The 20,482-nt window shown below is 37.3% G+C and overlaps 1 protein-coding gene across 2 annotated transcripts in view; it reads right to left on the bottom strand.

The window, feature by feature from the left end:
- Nucleotides 1-225: 225 nt before the first annotated feature.
- LOC127964368 (glycogen synthase kinase-3 beta) overlaps nt 226-20,482 on the bottom strand; it is a 48,121-nt gene continuing 27,864 nt past the window's right edge. Inside the window, exons 3-11 of one of the 2 annotated variants that reach the window (XM_052564538.1) lie at nt 17,238-17,321; nt 11,100-11,210; nt 10,110-10,240; nt 9,361-9,467; nt 8,156-8,253; nt 6,458-6,565; nt 3,589-3,775; nt 3,397-3,495; nt 226-2,753 (exon numbers count right to left, since the gene is read on the bottom strand). In XM_052564538.1, coding sequence (XP_052420498.1) covers nt 2,683-2,753; nt 3,397-3,495; nt 3,589-3,775; nt 6,458-6,565; nt 8,156-8,253; nt 9,361-9,467; nt 10,110-10,240; nt 11,100-11,210; nt 17,238-17,321 — 996 coding nt within the window. In that variant the 3' untranslated portion in view covers nt 226-2,682. The remainder of the gene's footprint in view (nt 2,754-3,396; nt 3,496-3,588; nt 3,776-6,457; nt 6,566-8,155; nt 8,254-9,360; nt 9,468-10,109; nt 10,241-11,099; nt 11,211-17,237; nt 17,322-20,482) is intronic. The other variant, XM_052564539.1, reaches the window with a different exon arrangement.

The raw sequence follows: 20,482 nt of genomic DNA, 5'->3' as shown, positions 1-20,482 counted from the left end.
CGCCAACAAAGGTTGACCTTATAGACTTTCGAACAGTAGTATAAGACAGATGCCTTTATCCCAAAGCAACTTTAAAGTGTTTTATCTGAACCCAGGCACTTAACGAGAATCACCTTTAAAGATCTTAGGAATGAAGAGTGATGAAAAAGATTTTGTTGCACTTTAAAAAAATTGAGATTGGGGAGATTTTGAGTTGGGAAAAGAAAGACACGTGACAAAGCAGGGTCATTTCCAAGCTATCCTACTCTTTATTTAATGCAAATTACAGTACCAGGTAACTAGTCTCTGAATCCAAGTCACACCAAGGACCAAAACGGACATATTTACAAGGAGAGGAGACATTTAGCATACCTTCACAGAAAAAGAATATATTTAAAATAAAATAAAATTTTCAGTCACAAACAGAGGCATTCAAGTAATATTAATGTTATAGAGGTTGTATTTTTTTTTTTTTTTCGTTTTAAACCAAGACAACTTTTTTTCCCAATAAATGTACGTAATGCAATAGTCTGTATTCAGCCCACAGTCCTTAAAACACTTGTTTGTTTTTTGGTAATTGTTTTTCACCCTTGTGTCTTTACATTTTTACTCTAACTTGAGTCACGAGAAGTGGTCACACCATTCGTGGAAAGCAACACATCTATGAACGCGTATCTTACAAGCAAGCTTTACATCGAGGGTCCGACGGGTGCTACGTGACATCTCTACTGCGTACTGCCAGCTGGCCCACGAGCGGAAACACAAAGAAATCATTATTATTGCCCCCGGGATGTCGCAGTAACATCACAACACGCTCAGAGTTGGTTCACTTTGGTAGTGGAACGAGTGTTAGGACATACATTGTGATGGGCTCCACAGGAACAGGGCTTCCTCCACACACAAAAACACCTTTGTGCCAAAAAAAATAGAGGAAAAACATCTACAGCGAATGTGGTTTCGGCTGTCAGTCATTCAGACAGTCAGCACCTGCAGAGGGTCACAGGAAGGGGCGTGGTCTGTCTCGTGTGTAGACAGGAAGGATATGGAAGCAAAGGCACTCCAAACTATAGATACACTATACATTACTAGTTATAGTTACAATAATATAGCTGGCACCTAGTGTACAGATAAGACTGAACTATATGGCTGGAGAAAGCTCCTTGTCTACAGTATCCAACAAACAGCTCATGTCTGCCCTGATCTTTTAAATCTGCTTTTCAGGTTTTACTTTGATCCGTTTTCATTGAATCCCTCGTCTTTGTTTTCGCTCCTTAACAGTTCTCAGGTCAGCATATTTATGTACATAGCAGAACACTCACTCACTCGCTCACAAATGATACAAAAAATCAAAACAGAAGTAAAAGCCAGAATTTGGTGAGGAGCAACTGTGCTGTACTGTATATACACGTCTGCCGTTTGCCTATTAAGACATTTTGGGAAAGAAAAAAGTACTCTTTTTTTTTTTTTGCAAGTTACGTTGAGACAGTAGTGGTTAAAACAACGCAGCCATTGCGAATAAAGCGCAAACACAGTCTCTGTGAGGTCTGCGCCACATCGATGCGCTTCATCATGTGTTCTTTACGTTTAACTATGTGGATAAGAACAATGGATCTGAGCGTTGCGACACTGACAATAAATAACGAGAGCAAATCAGGACAGAAGGTGAATATCTAATTCTACCAGGCTAACTGAAAACAGCAGAGAAGAGCGAGACGCTTGCTCCAGCAGACTCTTACACATACTGTATCATTTCGATTCTGAACCCATGATGCTAGATATAGATCTATATATAACTATATATATATTTATTTTACATAATGCGAAGTAACTGTGTATGTATATATCATACAAGAACACAGAGATGGAGACAGCACGTCTCACCTGTCAATCAAAATGTCTGCCCCTCCCCTACAGCCCGCCCATTTTATAAAACAAGATAAAACCGATTCTGCCGACTTAAAACTCCTGTAACAGAGTATTCCTCTGTTGTCTTTGTGGTTGGAACATGCGGCTTTTATATGTATACCTCTTGTACTGTGCCTTGTGTTTTTAGATACGATTAGATACAGTATTCTTGTAGTTTTGAATGCTTGTATCAATTTCACCCAATACATATATGCATATACAAGCTATATGTATATATATATATATATGTGTGTGTGTGTGTGTGTGTGTGTGTGTGTGTGTGTGTGTGTGTGTGTGTGTACTGTATACAAGAGGTGCTCCCAACCAAATTCAAGCCATGCACTATTAAAGGCCCAGGACGGTAAAAAGGGACAGAAGGTGTAGCTAGAGACGTCAAGGTGAGTGAAGGGGAGCCCAGATGTGAACGGAAGTGGATGGATCTGGCTACCGGATTGCTTACATAACAAGATTGTCCTCTGAGAATGAAAAAAAAAAAAAGTTTTGGCTGGTCATGGACCAGGTTTTATGGTTAAACAATACTCCCCCCCTCACTGCTCTCTCTCTTTTTCTCTGTCGCAGTCGTTCTCGTGAATTACGCCCGACGAGGCATTTCCACACAAGTCATTTTGATCTCTTTCTGAACTTCGTAAAAAAAACTAAAAAGATGTAAATGAAGGTTGTCTCTTGCAGTCTGAATACAAGTGGTGGTTATGTGACTCAATTCCTGCCCATTAAGCTGGTGAGCAGTGGGGTGGGCGTGGCCTCTGAGGCAGGGTCAGGTCTGATTGGCTGGGACTCTCAGGTTGAGGTGTTGGAGGCGGAGGCAGAGGCTGCAGTTGTGGTCTGACTGCGATCTCCAATATTGGCATCTGGACACAAAGACAAAACATTTTATGTTATAAAGTCATGCTCATTTTTTAGTATTATGTAAATACTAATATAATATTAATTATTAGTAATTTAAGTACTTGTTTAATTCTTTAGTACAAACCTTTTCAATATATGAGAGTAAGTTTCCAACATTTCAATTTTTTAAGTTAAATTTTTAGTCTTATATTTACATTTTATTAAATATAAGCTTTAGTGAAAACAAAAACTAAATGTATTTGAATTATTTTTCTTTAGTAACAACACTGTAAGCTACTCCAATATATCCTTTAAAAAAAATTCAAATTTCCCTGTAAAAATACTTTAAAACCTTTTTTGCTAATGAAGTTAAATATAGATTAGGGAAATATGTTATTAGTTTTGATGGATAGTTAACCCACATGACATGATTAGATTTACATGTTTCTTCAAAATGGTATAAAAGTTTATCAAAACCAATATAAAGCCAAAACGAGTGATTTAAATTTGTATTCACTGTGTACATTTGATACATAATTGAATAAAAATGTACTTGATACAACAGAGGTTCTAGCTTCTGATTGGTCGATACAGTAATAGCTATGACACAAAACCCCATGTTCAAAATATAAAGATGAGCAAAAAGGGTCTGAAAGAAAGGCTGACCTGAAGTGGCAGAGGCGTTGGTGGGGGTGGAAGCTCCTGCCTGGTTACGTGCATGAGCAGGAATTAGGATAGAGGCCAGGGATGGGTTACTGGACAGCTCTGAGTCAAGTCAAACAAACAACACCAAAAGCTGACTACCTTGCATTTGACAGAACGTTTCTTCATAAGAGCACATGCCAAGTAAGGCCTTACCTTGAGTTGTGAAGTTGAATAAGGATGGTTTCTCACGCCCGTTAGGAAGTTTAACATTGGGATCCCGCAGCTCATCAAAGAAGGAGTGAGCGCAGGCCTCTAGCGGGGTCAGCCGAGCGGTCGGGGTGTACTCCAACAGCCGCGAGCACAACGCAATGGCCTCAGGAGGCGTGCGTGGCCGAAACACCTGCCGAGACAATTCAGAAGTTTACTAAGACTCTCTTAGTCAAGTGTATCTTTGTAGTATGAATAAACTCTAACACATTTTCAGTGTCTGTGTTACACGTCACATGTACTTACTATTACCACAACAATAAATAACCATATTTTTCGGACTATAAGTCACACCTGAGTATAAGTCGCATCAGTCCAAAAACACGTCATGACAAGGAAAAAACATATATAAGTCGCACTGGACTATAAGTCGCATTTATTTAGAACCAAGAACCGAGAGAAAACATTACCGTCTACAGCCACGAGAGGGCGCTCTATGTCTTCAGTGTAGACTACAGGAGTATTGAGCAGCATAGAGCGCCCCCTCACGGCTGTAGAGGGTAATGTTTTCTATTGGTTCATTTCTCTTAGTTCATTTCTCTTGGTTCATGTCAAATTAATTTTGATAAATAAGTCGCACCTGACTATAAGTTGCAGGACCAGCCAAACTATGAAAAGGAGTGCGACTTATAGTCTGGAAAATACGGTATGCAGAATTACGTGCAAGTAACCCTAAGCCAAATCCTAACTATATATTAAGTATATGTAGCTAATTAATAGTCAGATAAAGTCTAACCAAATTATGCATAAATACATGATTAAAAAGTGTGCATTCAGACCTTTTTTGAAAGAATAACCACATTATGACACTATTGCATAAGCTTTCTTCGTTCTATCTGAACGATCACTCGTTCATATGCACATGATTTCGCGATTAATAAAGTCATGACATGTCTGTAGCTAGCTATGGATGTTTTTGGAATCATTCATAGAATCTGAGTCATCTATGAATCACTTCGGAAATTATCTCACGTAGGCTACACATTTAGGATGATTATATGCATGTTATTTTACAGACGAGGCTCAAGGTTGACATTATAACAGCCTGTCTTGAACAGGGTGACATGGTGTCCTGTAATGGGCTGCTAAAGAAGCTGTAGACTTTCTCCTGGTTTATTAAGGACGAAATGCTCACATGGTTTTGGTAGCTTTACGTCTTTAAGGTGTTTGAAGTGCAAGAAGTGCAGTAATTGAAACAAGACTTGTTTATATCTGGCTCAAGCTCTGGTTTACAGGAAGCGGAAGAAAGGGAAGGTTTGAGTCATATGCATTGGGGCATATCCTGTGCAGAAGGTAAGAGTGTGTTGAAGGGAGGGGTCTGATTGGAGGATAAGACCAAACACACCCTGCAGCTCAGCTGTATAATTCAGACAATGACCACCAGAGGGCGCATGAGAAGTCCTGCTACTATACATGTGGACTACAGTGGAGTGAGTATAATGGTCAGACAAAAATATCAGTTTGAGATCTGCATCACAGTTTTCAAGAATGAAACGTTTTTTTTAAAGCAATAAATACAATCATTTTGTTTGTGTACACTTCCCTTTCTAATCATACCGAAGAAAAGTACTAAGACTCATTACCAGTTATAACATGTCCATCTGTAACAGTTCATTTGTCCTTCAGATTTGATTTCAAATGAATCAGCAAGTTCAGTTTGATGTGCATGCAAACATTTTCATTTGCAAGGCATAACATACCCAACTGTTCAAGGGTTTGGGGTCAGTAGGATTTTGTCATATTTATGAAAGAAATCTTTCATGCTGACAGAAGTGCCATTTTATTCGATGTTATCTATTTGAATATATTTTAAAATATAATTTATTCCTGTGATTTCAAAGCTGAATTAATCCAGCATCATTAATCCAGTCTTCAGTGTCACATGATCCTTCAGAAATCACTCTAATATTCTGCTCAAGAAACATTTCAGATTATTATAAATGTTCTAACATTTTGTAGAAACAATGATATATTTTTTTCAGGACTGGATAAATAAAAAGTTGAAAAGAACAGCATTTATTTAAAACAACAATTAATGCACCCATGCTGAATAAAACTATGAACTGCTTTTAAAAACATCTTACTGACCCAAACTATTGAAAAGTACTGGTTACCACAATCCAAAAACCACAGAGTGAACAACAACTGTGAAAATGTGTAATGAAGTCAGCATGCAATGTAGAGCATGTCTGATGAGGTCATTCAATTCAAATGGACATGAGGATGTGACATCACTGACCGACATCAGCTCTGTTCCAAAACCTAAGCATGCAGCCGCCTTCTTATAACGCAAAGCACACAGATACTGAGTAAGATAAGCAGTTTTCAAACTATTTTTATTGATCAGTTTTATTTAGTATTGAATAAACCACAGTCATATTTATAGTACATGTAACAAACATAACGTTTATAATTCCTCTTTCCATTTCAGATTTTTTTTTTCACCTTCTCCTTTCTAGATCAGGCTATCTTAGGAGGCAGCATAATTAGTCCGCCTACCTTTTTTGAACCAGACTTCCTATGTAGGCAGCTCACTAGGACTGGGAACAGACTGTAAGGTCACTTGGCTAAGCATTACAACAGAGCTCAGAAAGAAGACGTCTACATACAGTACAGACAATCCTGACTCTAATGTTCCTTCTCACATCATCCAGTTGAGAAGTACGTGTCAAAGAGCACTAAATGAAACGCAGTCGGCGAGGCCTGTGTGGTGCAGACGTCTGGGTGATGTTAATGGAGTCAGGACAATGAGTCGAGCGGACGGCTGGAGGTGGAGGGCGGCTGTGCTAGAAGTAGTAAAACAGTTGTCTTGTACCTGTTTACTCACCTTAGTCCATGGGTGGGCCTTAATCTGCGGGAACTTGAACTCGGTGTAGTTTGGGTTCATTTCCCGAATCTGCTCCCGTGTGGGGGTGCCCAGCACCTGAGACCACAAACACACACAAACACACTCAACATAAATAGCTGTTTGTGAACTGAAGTTTCTGAAAAATGACTGAAATGCTGTGTGATGCATTGTTTGTTAAAAAGAAGTATAGTTTTAAATACTTTTAAAAAGAGCACTTATCATGATAATAAATACTTATTACCCCATAATTTACTCTCCCTCAAGCCATCCTAGGTGTATACAACCTTTTTATTTCAGACAAATAAGATCAGCGTTATATTAAAAATGTCCTGGCTCTTCCAAGCTTTATAATGGCAGTAAATGGGTGTCGAAAATTTAAACCCCCAAAAACTACATCCATCCATCATAAAAAGTGCTCCACACAGCCCAGGAGTTAATAAAGGCCTTATGAAGTGAAACAAAGCACTTAAGTACGAATTAGTGATGGCCGGATCAGGTTTTTTGTGCCCTTGATCAAATCCCAGTCATTGAATATTGAGTACCTGCCGATACCGAGTCCTGATCTGATTCTTGTAAATTCCTACAGGAATGTATGCTTAGTGCAATATCTACAGAGTTGTGCAGAGAGTAAAATAAATATATGCATGATGTATGTTTGTGTATCTTACAAGATACACTCTCTATGTATATACATATATGCACACATTGTAAACAGAATATGTTGTAAACAGACTTTGTGGCCACAATTATGAATATGGGACTACTGATATAAACTTCTTGTGTTTTAATATGTACAATAAGCAGAATAATTGCAACAAAAAGTGGAGAAATGGTCAGAAAGAATGAAGCTCGTACTATCAACAAAACATAACGTGTTATTACAACGAAATCTCTGAAAGTCTGAAGGCTGATACAAGTTAACAATAAATGAATGAGTGATCGTTACAAAAGTGCACATAAAATACACTGAACAAGGAAGCTCAAACATGTGTGACAAGCTAGAACAGACCTCGAATGGAACGCACAGGATTGTGGGATATCAAAGGCAGCGTAAACAAAACTTGGTTCTCACCAGACTAGTGTATTCTCACCAGGGTTTTCCATCTGCTGGAACACCTCTCTCTTGTGAATACACCGCTTCACTTCAGAAAGCCTCTATTAACCCCCCGCAGCCATGTGGAGCACTTTTTAAGATGGATGGATGCACTTTTTTTGGCTTAAAATCTCAACCCCCATTCACTGCCATAATAAAGCTTAATTTTCATTTTTGGGTGAACTACCCCTTTCAGTATGTATTATACCAACCCTTTTCAGTATATCCTATCAGTATAATATATATAATTTCACATTTACTTCTAGTGTTGTTCAAATTTACTGATGAATATACTAACAGGCATTCACGGTAAACTAAAATATACTTTGATGTCATTTCTATTGAAACTTCCATTGAATGTACTAGCAAGAGTGATAAGTTTTAAGATAGTTCACCTTACAAAACTGTTACTAAAAACCCATAAATCATGTTAACAGTCTTGCATGAAATTCTCAATCTAACTCAACCAACTGTTACGCAGCAATTGTTGCTGTTCCTACAGACTCATGCACACACCGTGAGATTAAATCACAGTTTTACAGAAGTGGTGGCGGTGGTGTTGGCGGCAGTACCTTGATGATTTCCACCAGCTGATCCACTCCACTGTCCCCGGGGAAAATGGGCTGTCCCAGCAACAGTTCTGCCAGCACGCAGCCAGCTGACCACACGTCTGCAGTGAAAGCAGGTCAGAGAGATGCTGATTAGCCAGAGGTCATCCTAAACTCACTGTACGGCCTTGCAAAATCACCAACAACACATCAAACTAAAAAAGCACAAAATAGTGGTCTACATGAGTGAAAAATCCACCAGTTCATGAAAGATCCTTCAGCTTCATAATCTTTTTTATAGAGCCTATTTTCTGAAAGAATGGTCAAATGATTTGACTTTTCATTGGTTGATAGAATATTTAGAGATCAAGGTGGCCACTATCATGTAAAACCAATTTAATCTCAGTCAATAAAAATGTGAAAGGAGATAAATAAATAAATAAACATAACTAAAGCAACTAAAATTACATCAACAAGAGTTTAGTCAAAATATATAGATCAAAATGCAAATGTGAATTATTCAGACTGTAGATAATTACTGATAGTCCCAGAATTACGCTGGTATTTGGCCTAGCTGATATATATCAGTGCATTTTCTTGTGCAAAAGGAGCACAATCAGTTGTTTTGAACGTGTATTTCACATCTTTAAAGTACAGTAGATTTTTTTAAACTGTATTTGCAGATAATATCAATTAATAAATCAAAAGGCAAAATCAAAAGTGTACTTAAAGAGTTCCCTTTCATGTATGTTTCTTAACACACTTAAAAAATGCACTGTGTAATGTTACATTTTTAAAAATCAATATTTTGTTGAGTTTTATGTGTTATCTAATACACTGAAGCACAGGTAAAATACTCAGTTTAATAACTTTAGTTTATAAACATGCATCATTAATTCTGAAATTATTGTTATTATGATTAAAATTAAAGATAAACTTGAGACCTGATGAAGTGTGCCAAAAAAACGAACTAAAAACTAAATAATGTTGCTAACTGCATTTGTTATAAATCCAAAATACAAAAATGTTTTATTCAAATGCAAATAACATGCAATTAAGTGTCCGGAAACATTTTATTTACTTAATAACACTTTTAAAAAATGCTTCAGTACACTTTTGTCATGAATTTGCATATTTATCATGATAAGAGGTGATAGCAACATAACAGAGGAATAGTTTTTTTTTAAGAAGAAATGATTTGCATGGCAGAACGATTAAAGCCCATGTACCTATGCTGGAGGTGTAGTCGGTTGCTCCAAAGATGAGTTCGGGAGCTCTGTAGTACCGTGAGCATATGTAGGAGACATTGGGCTCCCCACGTACTAACTGCTTAGCACTGCGAACAAAAAGACAGATTGATCAGTCTCTGATCACACACATCACCATTTCATTAACTATTCTGTCTTGTAGAGTTTATTGGCAGGATAACCCCCTAAAAGTCACCTAAATGAGCTTAGAGATCTAAAGTGACCAGAGAGCTAAAGGTGATTTCTTTGTTTCAATGGCAAGCAAGTTGCTAACATTTTTAAAGCATCTCAAGGCCGCTTGCAATGTACATGAAGACTGCTGCTAATATGTGTCCTCATTCAAGGAAAATGTACATTATGTTTTTGTATAAGTCCTCAGTATAAGGTATTCATTAACAAGAGGCAAAATCGCACGTCCTAGTTTTCAGTAGCAAGGCAAAGGAGAAATGGATACCCGAATATCACGTCACCTTAAATCTTCACTAGTATTCTTAGGCAGGACAATGTGAAAATCAGGCTAAATGAAAAGGCTGAGGTCAGCACAGATATCTCTGAGCAGAGCGAAGCCATCTGGAGGCCTCTGGCGAGGTGTAAATACGGGATTATCGGGTTAAATGCAGTAAAGTGTTGCTTTCAGTTCACAGATCCACTGGGGCCGCACTAGACCTTTGAAAGGTTATCAGAAAACCATTGTCTCCTATGAATTGGCTATCAAGAGATTGCCAACTGACCTGCCAAAGTCACAGAGTTTGAGCACGGCTGTGTCTGGGTCCAGCAAAAGATTCTGCGGTTTGATGTCCCGATGGCAGATCCCAAAGGAATGGATGTAGGCCAGACTCCTGAAGAGCTGGTACATGTACAGCTGGGAAGTAGATATACACCAGTCGTGAGGTTAGTAAAGCAGTCAATAAAAACAGGTCACAAAAAAGGTACCCTAAAAATGCATAAAAATGTTGTTTCAAATCCAAATGACTTTCTTTTGTCCATGGAACACAAAAAGTGAATTTCTGAACAATATAATGCTTTGTTGCATATAATGAAAGTGCAACAAAGTGGGGACCGGTGTAATCAAGACTGAAAATGATTTAAAAACCACCGCAATACATTTTAAGGGTCATAAAAGTTGTCTATTTGACTATTCTGAAGTGATATGGCACCTATGACATTAATGGCATTTTATCATATCCAGTTGTCCATTTTTTGAGCTTTGACAGAGGGGAAGATTATCAGAGAATAATGATTTTTGATCTGTTCATTACCAAGACTTGGAATATAGTTCATGACTAATATGGAGTACTTTTATGCTTCTCTTATGGTGGAGAGTCCTTAGTCTAAATTCACATTCATTATATGCAATTTTTGTTTTGGGGAATAACTAGAATATTGTATATTCTTCATCAAAATTGTCAAGGAGTCACAAAATCCAATTAATTTACCTGATGTTTTCAGGTTTAGAAATCACACGTTGAAGGGATAGTCTGTCATTAATTCCTCACCCTCATGTCATTCCAAACCCGTAAGAAACCCGTTCATTTTCAGAACACAAATTAAGTTATTTCTATGCTTTGAAAGCAGAGATGATGTCATCACACAGGAAGAGGGGGAAGAAATGCCAACACACACTCGGCTGACCCATAAACTCACCAGTGGGAACAAAACCTAAGGCTTTCATTCAGGATGTACACAAACACACATTAGGAAGCATTAGGAACGATCCGCACCTTCACATAAACCATGGGAAGGGTCTGCTTAGCGCGGCTATAGTGTCTCGCCACTCTGTAGACGGTCTCAGGGACGTAGTCCAGAACCAAATTCAGATACACCTCATCCTTCTGTGGACAGAGAACAAGAAAGAAAATACTTCAAGTCAGAGAGCTAAAAGTGTCAGGCTTTATAGCACATACGTACATAACTTCAGTGAATCTATATATAAAACCAGCTCAGGATAATGACTCTGAGTCAATGTCTATACTAAAAATGTCCCATACTCCCCATTCCTCAATATATCTCCATGACTGAACAACCAGCTTGCGAACCGTAAAAAAAAAAAGCTGCAACAGAAAAACAGCTCATTCCCTGGCATGACGTCATTGTGGACGTTGACTGCCATGCATTGTGTAAAACCGTGCCTGAAAGCGAACGATGATTGTGCCCATCATTTTTACATAACACACATGCTCAGACATTGTAGTCATATCCTCCTGAAGAACTAAAGAAAGGGAAGAGCTCAATAGGGTGGCCTACAGGGCCACTCTGCCCCCACGTCTGATGTCACATCCTGTCTATTATGTTCTTCTTCCTTCCTCCACAGGTTTAGCTGTAAGAGAGTCTATTTCTGCTGGATCTGACATTCCTGAGCTCATTTACTTGAGTCAAACCAAACAACTCTACTACACCTGTCAAGATACTTAAATATAAGAAGAAGATATTCAAATATATATATATATATATATAGGGATTATTTCACCCAAAAATACAAATTCTAACATTATCCTTTTGGTTTTACGCATATAACTTTATTTTGTTGATTAAATGAAATATAAACCATTTTATAAACCATATAACCATTTTAGCCAGGAATTTTTTAATGTATTTATTTAATTTTTGACAGCCTCTTTTTCCATTATGTAAACCAGCACTCCAAAATTTTTGCGATGTATCTTCTTTGGTGTTTCACTAGAGCAAGAAATGTTTTAAAGGAAGGTGAATTAACAATAAAATTTGGTAAATTTATTAATATCTGGGTCAAATCTGAAAAAATATTTCTAGTAACGCAAGTAGTAAAATAAATAAATCTTGAAAATAAATAAATAGAAGTTACTCTGATAAAAGCATGGAGATGCTTTAATATGAGATGCATCAATATGAAACATATAACGATATATAAAAGATATAAAATATACAAGATATGAAATATAAAAGTATTATTTGAAATAAACAAAAAATAAAATAAACATCTGTCACCATCTACATAATTTTCATGGCATATAAAATTCCTCTGTTGAAAAATAAAGAAAAAATAAAACATTGGTACCATTGGTAATGTGGTAATATATGTATATATATTTTTCGAGTTCTACACTGTTTTGACATCTACATTTTTCACTTATATAACATTGTTTTGTTGAATAAATGAAAAATAAATCATAAAAGTACCATAATTTGGCCATAGTAGTCATTTTAGCTTGGCTTTTTTGTCTTTGTGTGTCTTGTGTTTCATGACAGCGTGAAAATCATAAGGTTTAGAGCAACTAAATAATGACAAGTTTAATTTTTATAACGTATTCCTTTATCAAAATCTGCATTAAATCTGAAAAAATAATTACAAGCATCAATAAATTAATTAACTATAAAAAATATAAGTATATATACTTATACAAGTTCCAAGCGACAAACTATTCAGTGACTGCTGTTCTTCACGAACCTGTCAGTGCCACTGTTTCTCTCGTACAGAGTCGTTTATCTTTCTCCGCTTTGACTCTGACTTGATTGATAAGTAATCTCTAATAACAGATGTTAGATTTTCTAAAAAAAAAAAATGTTGGGAGAAAAAAACCCCAAACCAACCCCTGACTGTGCTGTGCAGCTAAAATTAGTGATAGCGATGACTCACACTCCACCTCACTACAGCATCAGCATCACTTCCTCAATTACAGCCGATCGGAGGGGCTCTGAGATGCTCCCATCAGATTACAGAGCCATGTGATTGGCTGCAGCTCTGTGGCCACATGACACTTGTGAGCGTGTGATTGGGTGATCAGTAGTCAATGTCTCCCTCAGTGAGCGAGCCACAGGTAGAGACTCATCTGTCCCCAGGCCCTGCTTTTACAGTCTCTTCCACAAACAGCTCCCGTCAGAGCCAAACGCACAGGGAGGTGACCCTATATGCACTAATCTCAGGGTGTAAAATTCCAGTAAAACTAGTAAAGCTGAAAATTCTAACTGAAGATAAATTCTAGTGCGTCTAGTGGAACTCCAGACTGGTTTGGAAAACAGTGGAATAAAAAAATATATGAATATGATATATGAATCTGATTCCACTTAACGATTCTGTTTCTTTAGTGAGCCAACTAATGATTGTTCTAGTCCTAAATTCTTGAGAAGTGGGTTGTAAAGACTAAACGTAACAGTGCTATTACTGTTAACTTATTCGATTGCTATTTTTATGACCTTTTCTCACCGATTGGTTCATTAGACTGATCAAACTGAAAATTCAGTAAACAGGGAATCAAGACAGCTTCGTCTGATTCAATACATGGAACATGTTCATAAGAGCTTTGCGAATAAATCTATTTAAAAAAAATACAGAAGTCTATATGTATGTAGCATATTCAAGAGTCCTTCTCTCTCTACCACTCTCTCTCTTCCTATTTGTGTCTGAGTCGTCTATGTAGATGTATTTTTTGACTCATCCGTGCCGGTCTTGTGTGGCTCCACTGTGGGGAAAAATCAGCGGGCACTAAGTATGGCAGAGAGATCATAGGTACCAACGGCTGGCTGGTGGTTGTCAAGGCCCAGCAATTTCCTCATGTGTCAGTACCTCTCGAAATACTCTGTAACACCATTCATAAATGGACGGTTTTAATATGTTCTGTCGGTTAAGCTCAAAGTCTCCAGCTCAATCAGCTGAATGTGCTAACATATACACACTAATACCACACACACACACACACATTTCTGTTTTAAAACCTAGTGACCTGCTATGTAGGCGGCATTTTAAAGCATATAACGCACTCCAGACATAAAAGCTATTTCAAAATGCCAGTTTTTTTAGAATAGACTTTAAAGTTTTCAAGTACACAATTGCACATTTAGTTCATTTAAACACTTCGTATTTACAAGGGAAGGACTTTGTCACTAATACATCTTGCAAGGAAAACACAGCTATATAACCTCATTGTCATTGAGACAAAATTATATTATTAATAAAAAATCCTGCTAAATAACCTGTAATGTTATAAAAATATTACATACCTTAAAAACTTGAATAAATAGTAAAACAATTCTAGCAAAAATATCAAAGTAACAAAAAAAAAAAAAAAAATGCACAAAGAACTTTTATGGAGATTTTTCCATCTATAGGTTTTTCCCTTTTCTTTGTAAATTAAGTGTGCACACTATTGATGAAAAACACAATCACTACTTATTAGTCAGATGTCCTTATGGATAAAGGCACAGACATCTAAACAAGGTCATATCTACAGATGAAACTTTGTTTGTAGAAGCATGTTTTAAATTTGAACTAGCACCTCGTGACTACACCACGTTATGTACGAGAAGCTACAAAACACACAGGCGCAAGTGGAATGTACAAAACATGGTGACATTAATTAAATATAATGCGCAATATATTGCGTCACCAAAAATTATTGGGGTCATGTACATATATTGTGCAATAAGTCTATATATCGATTATTGCGACAGGCCTAACTGTCAGACCCTGCAAATGAGGTTCTAATTCACTAAGGATGCTGCTTTCAAAGTCTACAGTGTGTGGTCTGAACAGCAAGTCTGCTCACTATGTTTTGGAACAGAGCCTGTGACTGTAGTGAGAGTCATCTGAAGGGGTCTGGCGTCAGGCTCCAGAGCTGAGTACTGTCCACATTGTACAACAACACTTCTACTAATCGTGCCACTTAGCAGAAGTGGAAGTTGTTTGGAGAGAGAGAGCAGAACAGGTCCAGACATGACGCCACCTCATCTATGTCGAACAGTCTCTTTTCAAGCCTGATTTTAATCTCTTTCTCTCTCTCCAGGCCTACGTCATCCTCTTTTCTCGATCTTTGTGTTTTATCTCTCCATGAGATGCTCTGGGCTCTGATTTCATGGTGGTTTACACTAGACAAAAAAACACAGAGCAGCTGCTAAAATTACAGTATAGGGAGAAGCTAGACAGTCCACAGGCTGACCGCTGGGCGCTGTGAAGGTAGAAATGTGTGGGGACTGAGCTGAAACATTTATGGTGCTGATGGAGGTTTACAGCATAGAAAGCTTCATTGATCTTGATGGCAGTGATTTAGCTGCATTGCTTCAGTTTTGTCTGGTGTAGATGCATTGTAACGTTTGTTTACACTAAGAATGATAACTTTATTAGTGTCCACACCAACAAATGATAATGTTTTCTTTATTATAAGCGCATGCTGCAGTTTTGTCCTCTGGAAGATGCGATCTGAGGGTCTGATTTATCAAATGCACCAAACCTTGGTTCCACTTTCGAGTACTTAGATTTGTGCACATAACATTTTCCCAGAAGCAGTCGTCTATGTTGTTTACTATGAAGTCACTTTTGTTATTGTTTGTTCGGGGAGGACTTACAGACCACAATATCAGTGTGATCTTGTGTTACTTCCTTATCACTTCTCGCGTGCATTTGGTTATGCGGCAACTGAATGCTAGGGTTGGCTAATGATGCTTTTGATAAAACGCAGCAGTTCAGCACAGCTAGTGGCAGAGAAACTACACACTGCACCTTTAAGCTCAGAAAAGAGAAAGCATTTAATATTTAAAAAAATTGACACCTTTCACCTTTAACATAAAAGTCATGATGGTCAAATGTCAAGGGTTTCTTCTCAGTGAGAGGACTGTTGCCATATCATTAGCATCATAGACACAACTGTCTGTCTCCACATTCTTCATCTCTCTCTTTTCTCTTCCTTTCAGGCCTAGAGTTTTTTTTTTATTATTTTGTGGTCCTGTTCTCCATGCACTCCCTGTCAGCCTTTACCCCGGTGCTCTGTGATTCTGGGTTACAGAGAGGCCAGGCATGCATGAGCGGAAACCAGCTACTGACGTTTCGAAAGCATGTTTCTCAGAGAAGAAAAAAACGGTGGTCAGGTGTTTTTGCAAAGTCACGGCGTGTGGGCGAGAGGTCGAGAGGGTATATGTGATAAAAACGAGACCAAGAGAGACAGAGAGGTACGTAGATGTGTGGTTGGAGGTCAGGCCTTGCTGTAGCGTTGACTTTTTTTAGTATTTATGTGTGTGCGTCTCTTAATATCTCAGTCAGAGATATCTGTGTCAGGTCTATATATGCCTAGCAGATAAAGCAGATAATCACATGGGCATAGGTTCTCAGAGTGGATTTCTGCCGGGTCAGCATCTGGACGCCATTAGACTACATTAGAGATTAACAAACACAGAGAGGCATGGGCCAAATAGTTCATAAATCTCTTAATATTATTAATTTATTGATTTTCTTTCTTAAAGCTATTTGACTACATTAAATATATAAACCTTACCATTAAAAACTTGACAATGAAGACTGGAATTTTAATGTTGAACATTCAGCTTTGACATCACAGAATAAATTACATTCTAAAATATATTATTTTGATAATATTTCTTAATATTGCTGTTCTTACTTTATTTTTGAACAAATAATTGTCTGAGACGTCTTTCAAAACATTTAAAAATCTTTCTGAGCCCAGTCTTTTGAACGGTAGTGTTTGTTTTGATATTCATGTATTTTAATTATCTATATCTCTTATGTATTTCTATGTATATATTTAGTAATATAGCCATGCATGCTAATAAATCGACACATGTTGTTACAAAAATATATATACAGTTTAAACTCATTTGCAAACGTGAATAGAACTTACTAACATGAAAAACATTTTGTTAGTTTAAATCAGAATTGGATTTAGATTTTGGAACATCTCTGAACTCTCAAATGCATAGCTAAATAAAAATCACTCTAAAATTATTGCAACAAGATGTTGCTTAATTTTAGTTCAACAGCAAGTTTGAAGTATACTGTGAATATTTACTGTATATTCACAGTGTCCTGGTATGGCACTGAAAAGGACCGCACAAAAACACACCGTGAGATAGAAAAGAAGATGAAGTGATACACTTGCCTTATCTCCACTGGAGTAGAAGAAGTAACGCAGACGCACAATATTGCAGTGGTCCAGTTTTCTCATGATCTGAAGCTCCCGGTTCTGCAAGAAAACACAAACAAGAATACAGTTTGACTGAAGCTAATAATATGTTCAGCTGTGCATAGACTAGTACTCTGAGCTCAGTTTACCACCTTTTACCATGTTTATATCCCCCACACTCATTACAGAAATAGTGTAAAAACTCCAAAGGTGCCATATGGGCTCACTGATGTCCCTTTGAAGCCTTGTGATCCAGCAAAAACTATACATTTGGAAGTAAATTCCTTTTATTCATTCATTTTTTCCAACACTAAACTGCTGAAAAAAAAAAAAAACTATGATAATGGCGGATACATGTTAAGTGCAATTCAAATAAAACACACACACACAGCAACCAATAAAGTCCTTGAGAGTTCCCCGTCTAGAGGACTTGGGTCAGTTTCTGACCCACATCTGACCAGAATAATAGACCAAAATAGAGCAACTGGAATGGCCCGTAACCATAACAACCAGAGTCATCTGGCAGCTTCCATGAGAGAAACTGGCTAATCGACGATTTTATTTAAAGCACCACCCACATGGTGTGCGTCTGAGAGAGATGCTTCCTCTACTTCCAATGAGAGCAGCAGAAGGTGACAGCAGGGCATTAACTACATGAAGACTTCATATCTGATACAACTTCAAGACCTTTGAGGATTTGTTTAGTCAAGGCCACGCTCACGAAACAGCAGGGCAAATACATTAAATGTCTGTTTGGTTGCATGGTGAAGCGTTTGTATAAAACTAAGTCCACTTCTGGGTTAAAATGGTCACTTTGGTATGGTGGCGATTAGTATGAAAGGAATCTGTACAGACTGCTTCACATGCCATCATTTCAATCAATGCTTGGTCACAATAATTATACAATAGTGCATTTATTATAGATCTTTCTCTCTGTATACATTGGCTTTGCACAGCAGCCTGAATCCTTCACATCTCTTGAAATGCATTTATCAGACAAATCCATGCACATTTTAAAAACATTACTGTGTGAAACAAATGCTTTAGTCTTACAGTATAAATGCAGTCTATTTGACCTGCTGCTGTGTATTACTGACTAGAAAAAGATCGCTTGGTCGAATTATTTCATTTATTTTAGTTCTTCAATATTGTTTGCTTTAATAAGCACTTGACAAAAAAAACTGAAGCAATATGTATATGATTGGGAAATATGTGAAAGCATGTACTAATTAAATAGTAAATGTATATTAATATTTACTACAGAAAATGTAAAGTTGTGCATTTAGGATTGGTTTCTGCTGTAGTATAGTAATTCTGAAATTACTGAATATACTGAAGTTTTGGTATCCTGACAATGAAGTTGTGAAAAGTCACCTGCGGGGACAGAGGGAGGGGTGTGGAATCAAACTTGGGTTTGTGTGTGTGTGTAGAGACTCTGTTAGCCTGTAACTCAATCACAATCACACGGTGGGTGGTAATTTGTGAATACACTATTCTCTGCCAACTCTGCATACAGTCACTCTCATCAGGGAGCACTACACAAATACATCGCTTTGCTTCAGAAAGCCTTTATTAACTCCCAGATCCGTATGGAGCACTTTTTATGATGGATGGATGCACTTTTTTGGGCTTCAAAAGCTCAACCGCCATTCACTGCCATTATAAAGCTTGGAAGAGCTGGAACATGGTTCATTTAAACATTGTATTTATCTGAAAGAAGTAAGTCATATACACTAAGGATGGCTTGAGGTTGAGTAAATCAGTGTAATTTTTATTTCTTGGTGAACTATCACTTTAACAGTTACTCTTTCTTGTGATCATTTGGTGAAAATCTGGTCTCAAACATTTATCAGATTGAATGTACTTGCTTACAATGGCTGTGAGCTTAAAGTGATGGTTTCTCTCATTAAAATTTAACAATTTTATGTTATTTTACAGAATATACATGAATACTGAAATAAACATGTTCAAAAGGCTGAAAAATATTCTTAGAATAAGCAAAAATTTAATATTTTAGCAACTGTTCATTGCGCAGCCCACTAAAACAGTTATAGTTGGTTGGAATTGGTATATATTTATAGTTATAATTTTTAAGGAGAAAGCAAATAGTACCTTCGCTTCATGCACACAGCCAAGTACACAACCACTTTCATGGAAACTGATCGATTCCTCTGAAAAGCCCCCATTACATCACTTCAGCTGCACTATTACATCACACAAGCATTTGCGTAACCTAAAAGCAGCAGTGTTGATTACTGGCTTCAGCTGACAAAATCAGTAGATTGATGCATGCATATAACAAATAATACACGTATCCACTGAATTCAAAGTAAGAAGTTTGTGTGACACCGAATATTGAGACTGTTCTTGCATACTAATGTCATGTATATATGTGTGTGTTTATTGCAGGGTAAAGGTCATACAGATAAACACTCCTACAGATACTGACACACTTCACACGTACAGATCCTCTCTCGGACAAACAAGAAAGGGAGCAAACTCCACTGAAGAGAAAGGTGGAAAAGACTGACAGATATAACCAGGGTTGCTAAGTCTCACACATTTGGCTCTCACTCTGCACATGTAAATCTCACGCCAAACTAGCAACTGCTTGAAATAGTTAATTTGAAACCTTCCGTGGTATTGTAAGCTCATGTTTGAGCTGCTTGAATACATGTTCTTATTAATAAATTAATTTTTTCTTCATTTTTTAGCATTTGCAGTGTAATAAAAATGTCTTTGTCCATGAAAGTAAAACACTTTTTTAAGTAAAGGTTATTGTAACCGGTATTTTTCCAATTCATTTTATGGTCATGACATGAGAAACAAAATTTCAAGAAGCAGTAAACCTAGTTGTCTTTGCTTACCTGCTACTGAAATTGTTTTGGGCCCCTCTAGGCCTGAAGGCCCCTAGAATTGTTCCCACTTGCCACCATATTAACGACAGTAGTCCTGGAACCAATGGGTCTCATTCATGAAACACGAGCAGAACGAATTTTTGTGTAAATCGCGTGTAAAGTAGTTTTGGCGTAAATTTTCGGATTCATTAAAACGTTCGTATTTTCCAAATGTTAGTTGGTACGAAAGAAATCTACACCTGCTCCCAGCCACGCGTAAATAGTGCGTTTAACGTCTGAACGTTTTGCTCATTAATACGGCTGCATTTTAATTCACCTTAATCGGGTACATATTTACACAGCATTTTGAAAAAAATATATTAT

The sequence above is a fragment of the Carassius gibelio genome, chromosome B9 (assembly GCF_023724105.1).
Source record: "Carassius gibelio isolate Cgi1373 ecotype wild population from Czech Republic chromosome B9, carGib1.2-hapl.c, whole genome shotgun sequence".
NCBI classification, from domain to species: Eukaryota; Metazoa; Chordata; class Actinopteri; order Cypriniformes; family Cyprinidae; genus Carassius; species Carassius gibelio.
This window is presented reverse-complemented; position numbering and strand designations above follow the sequence as displayed.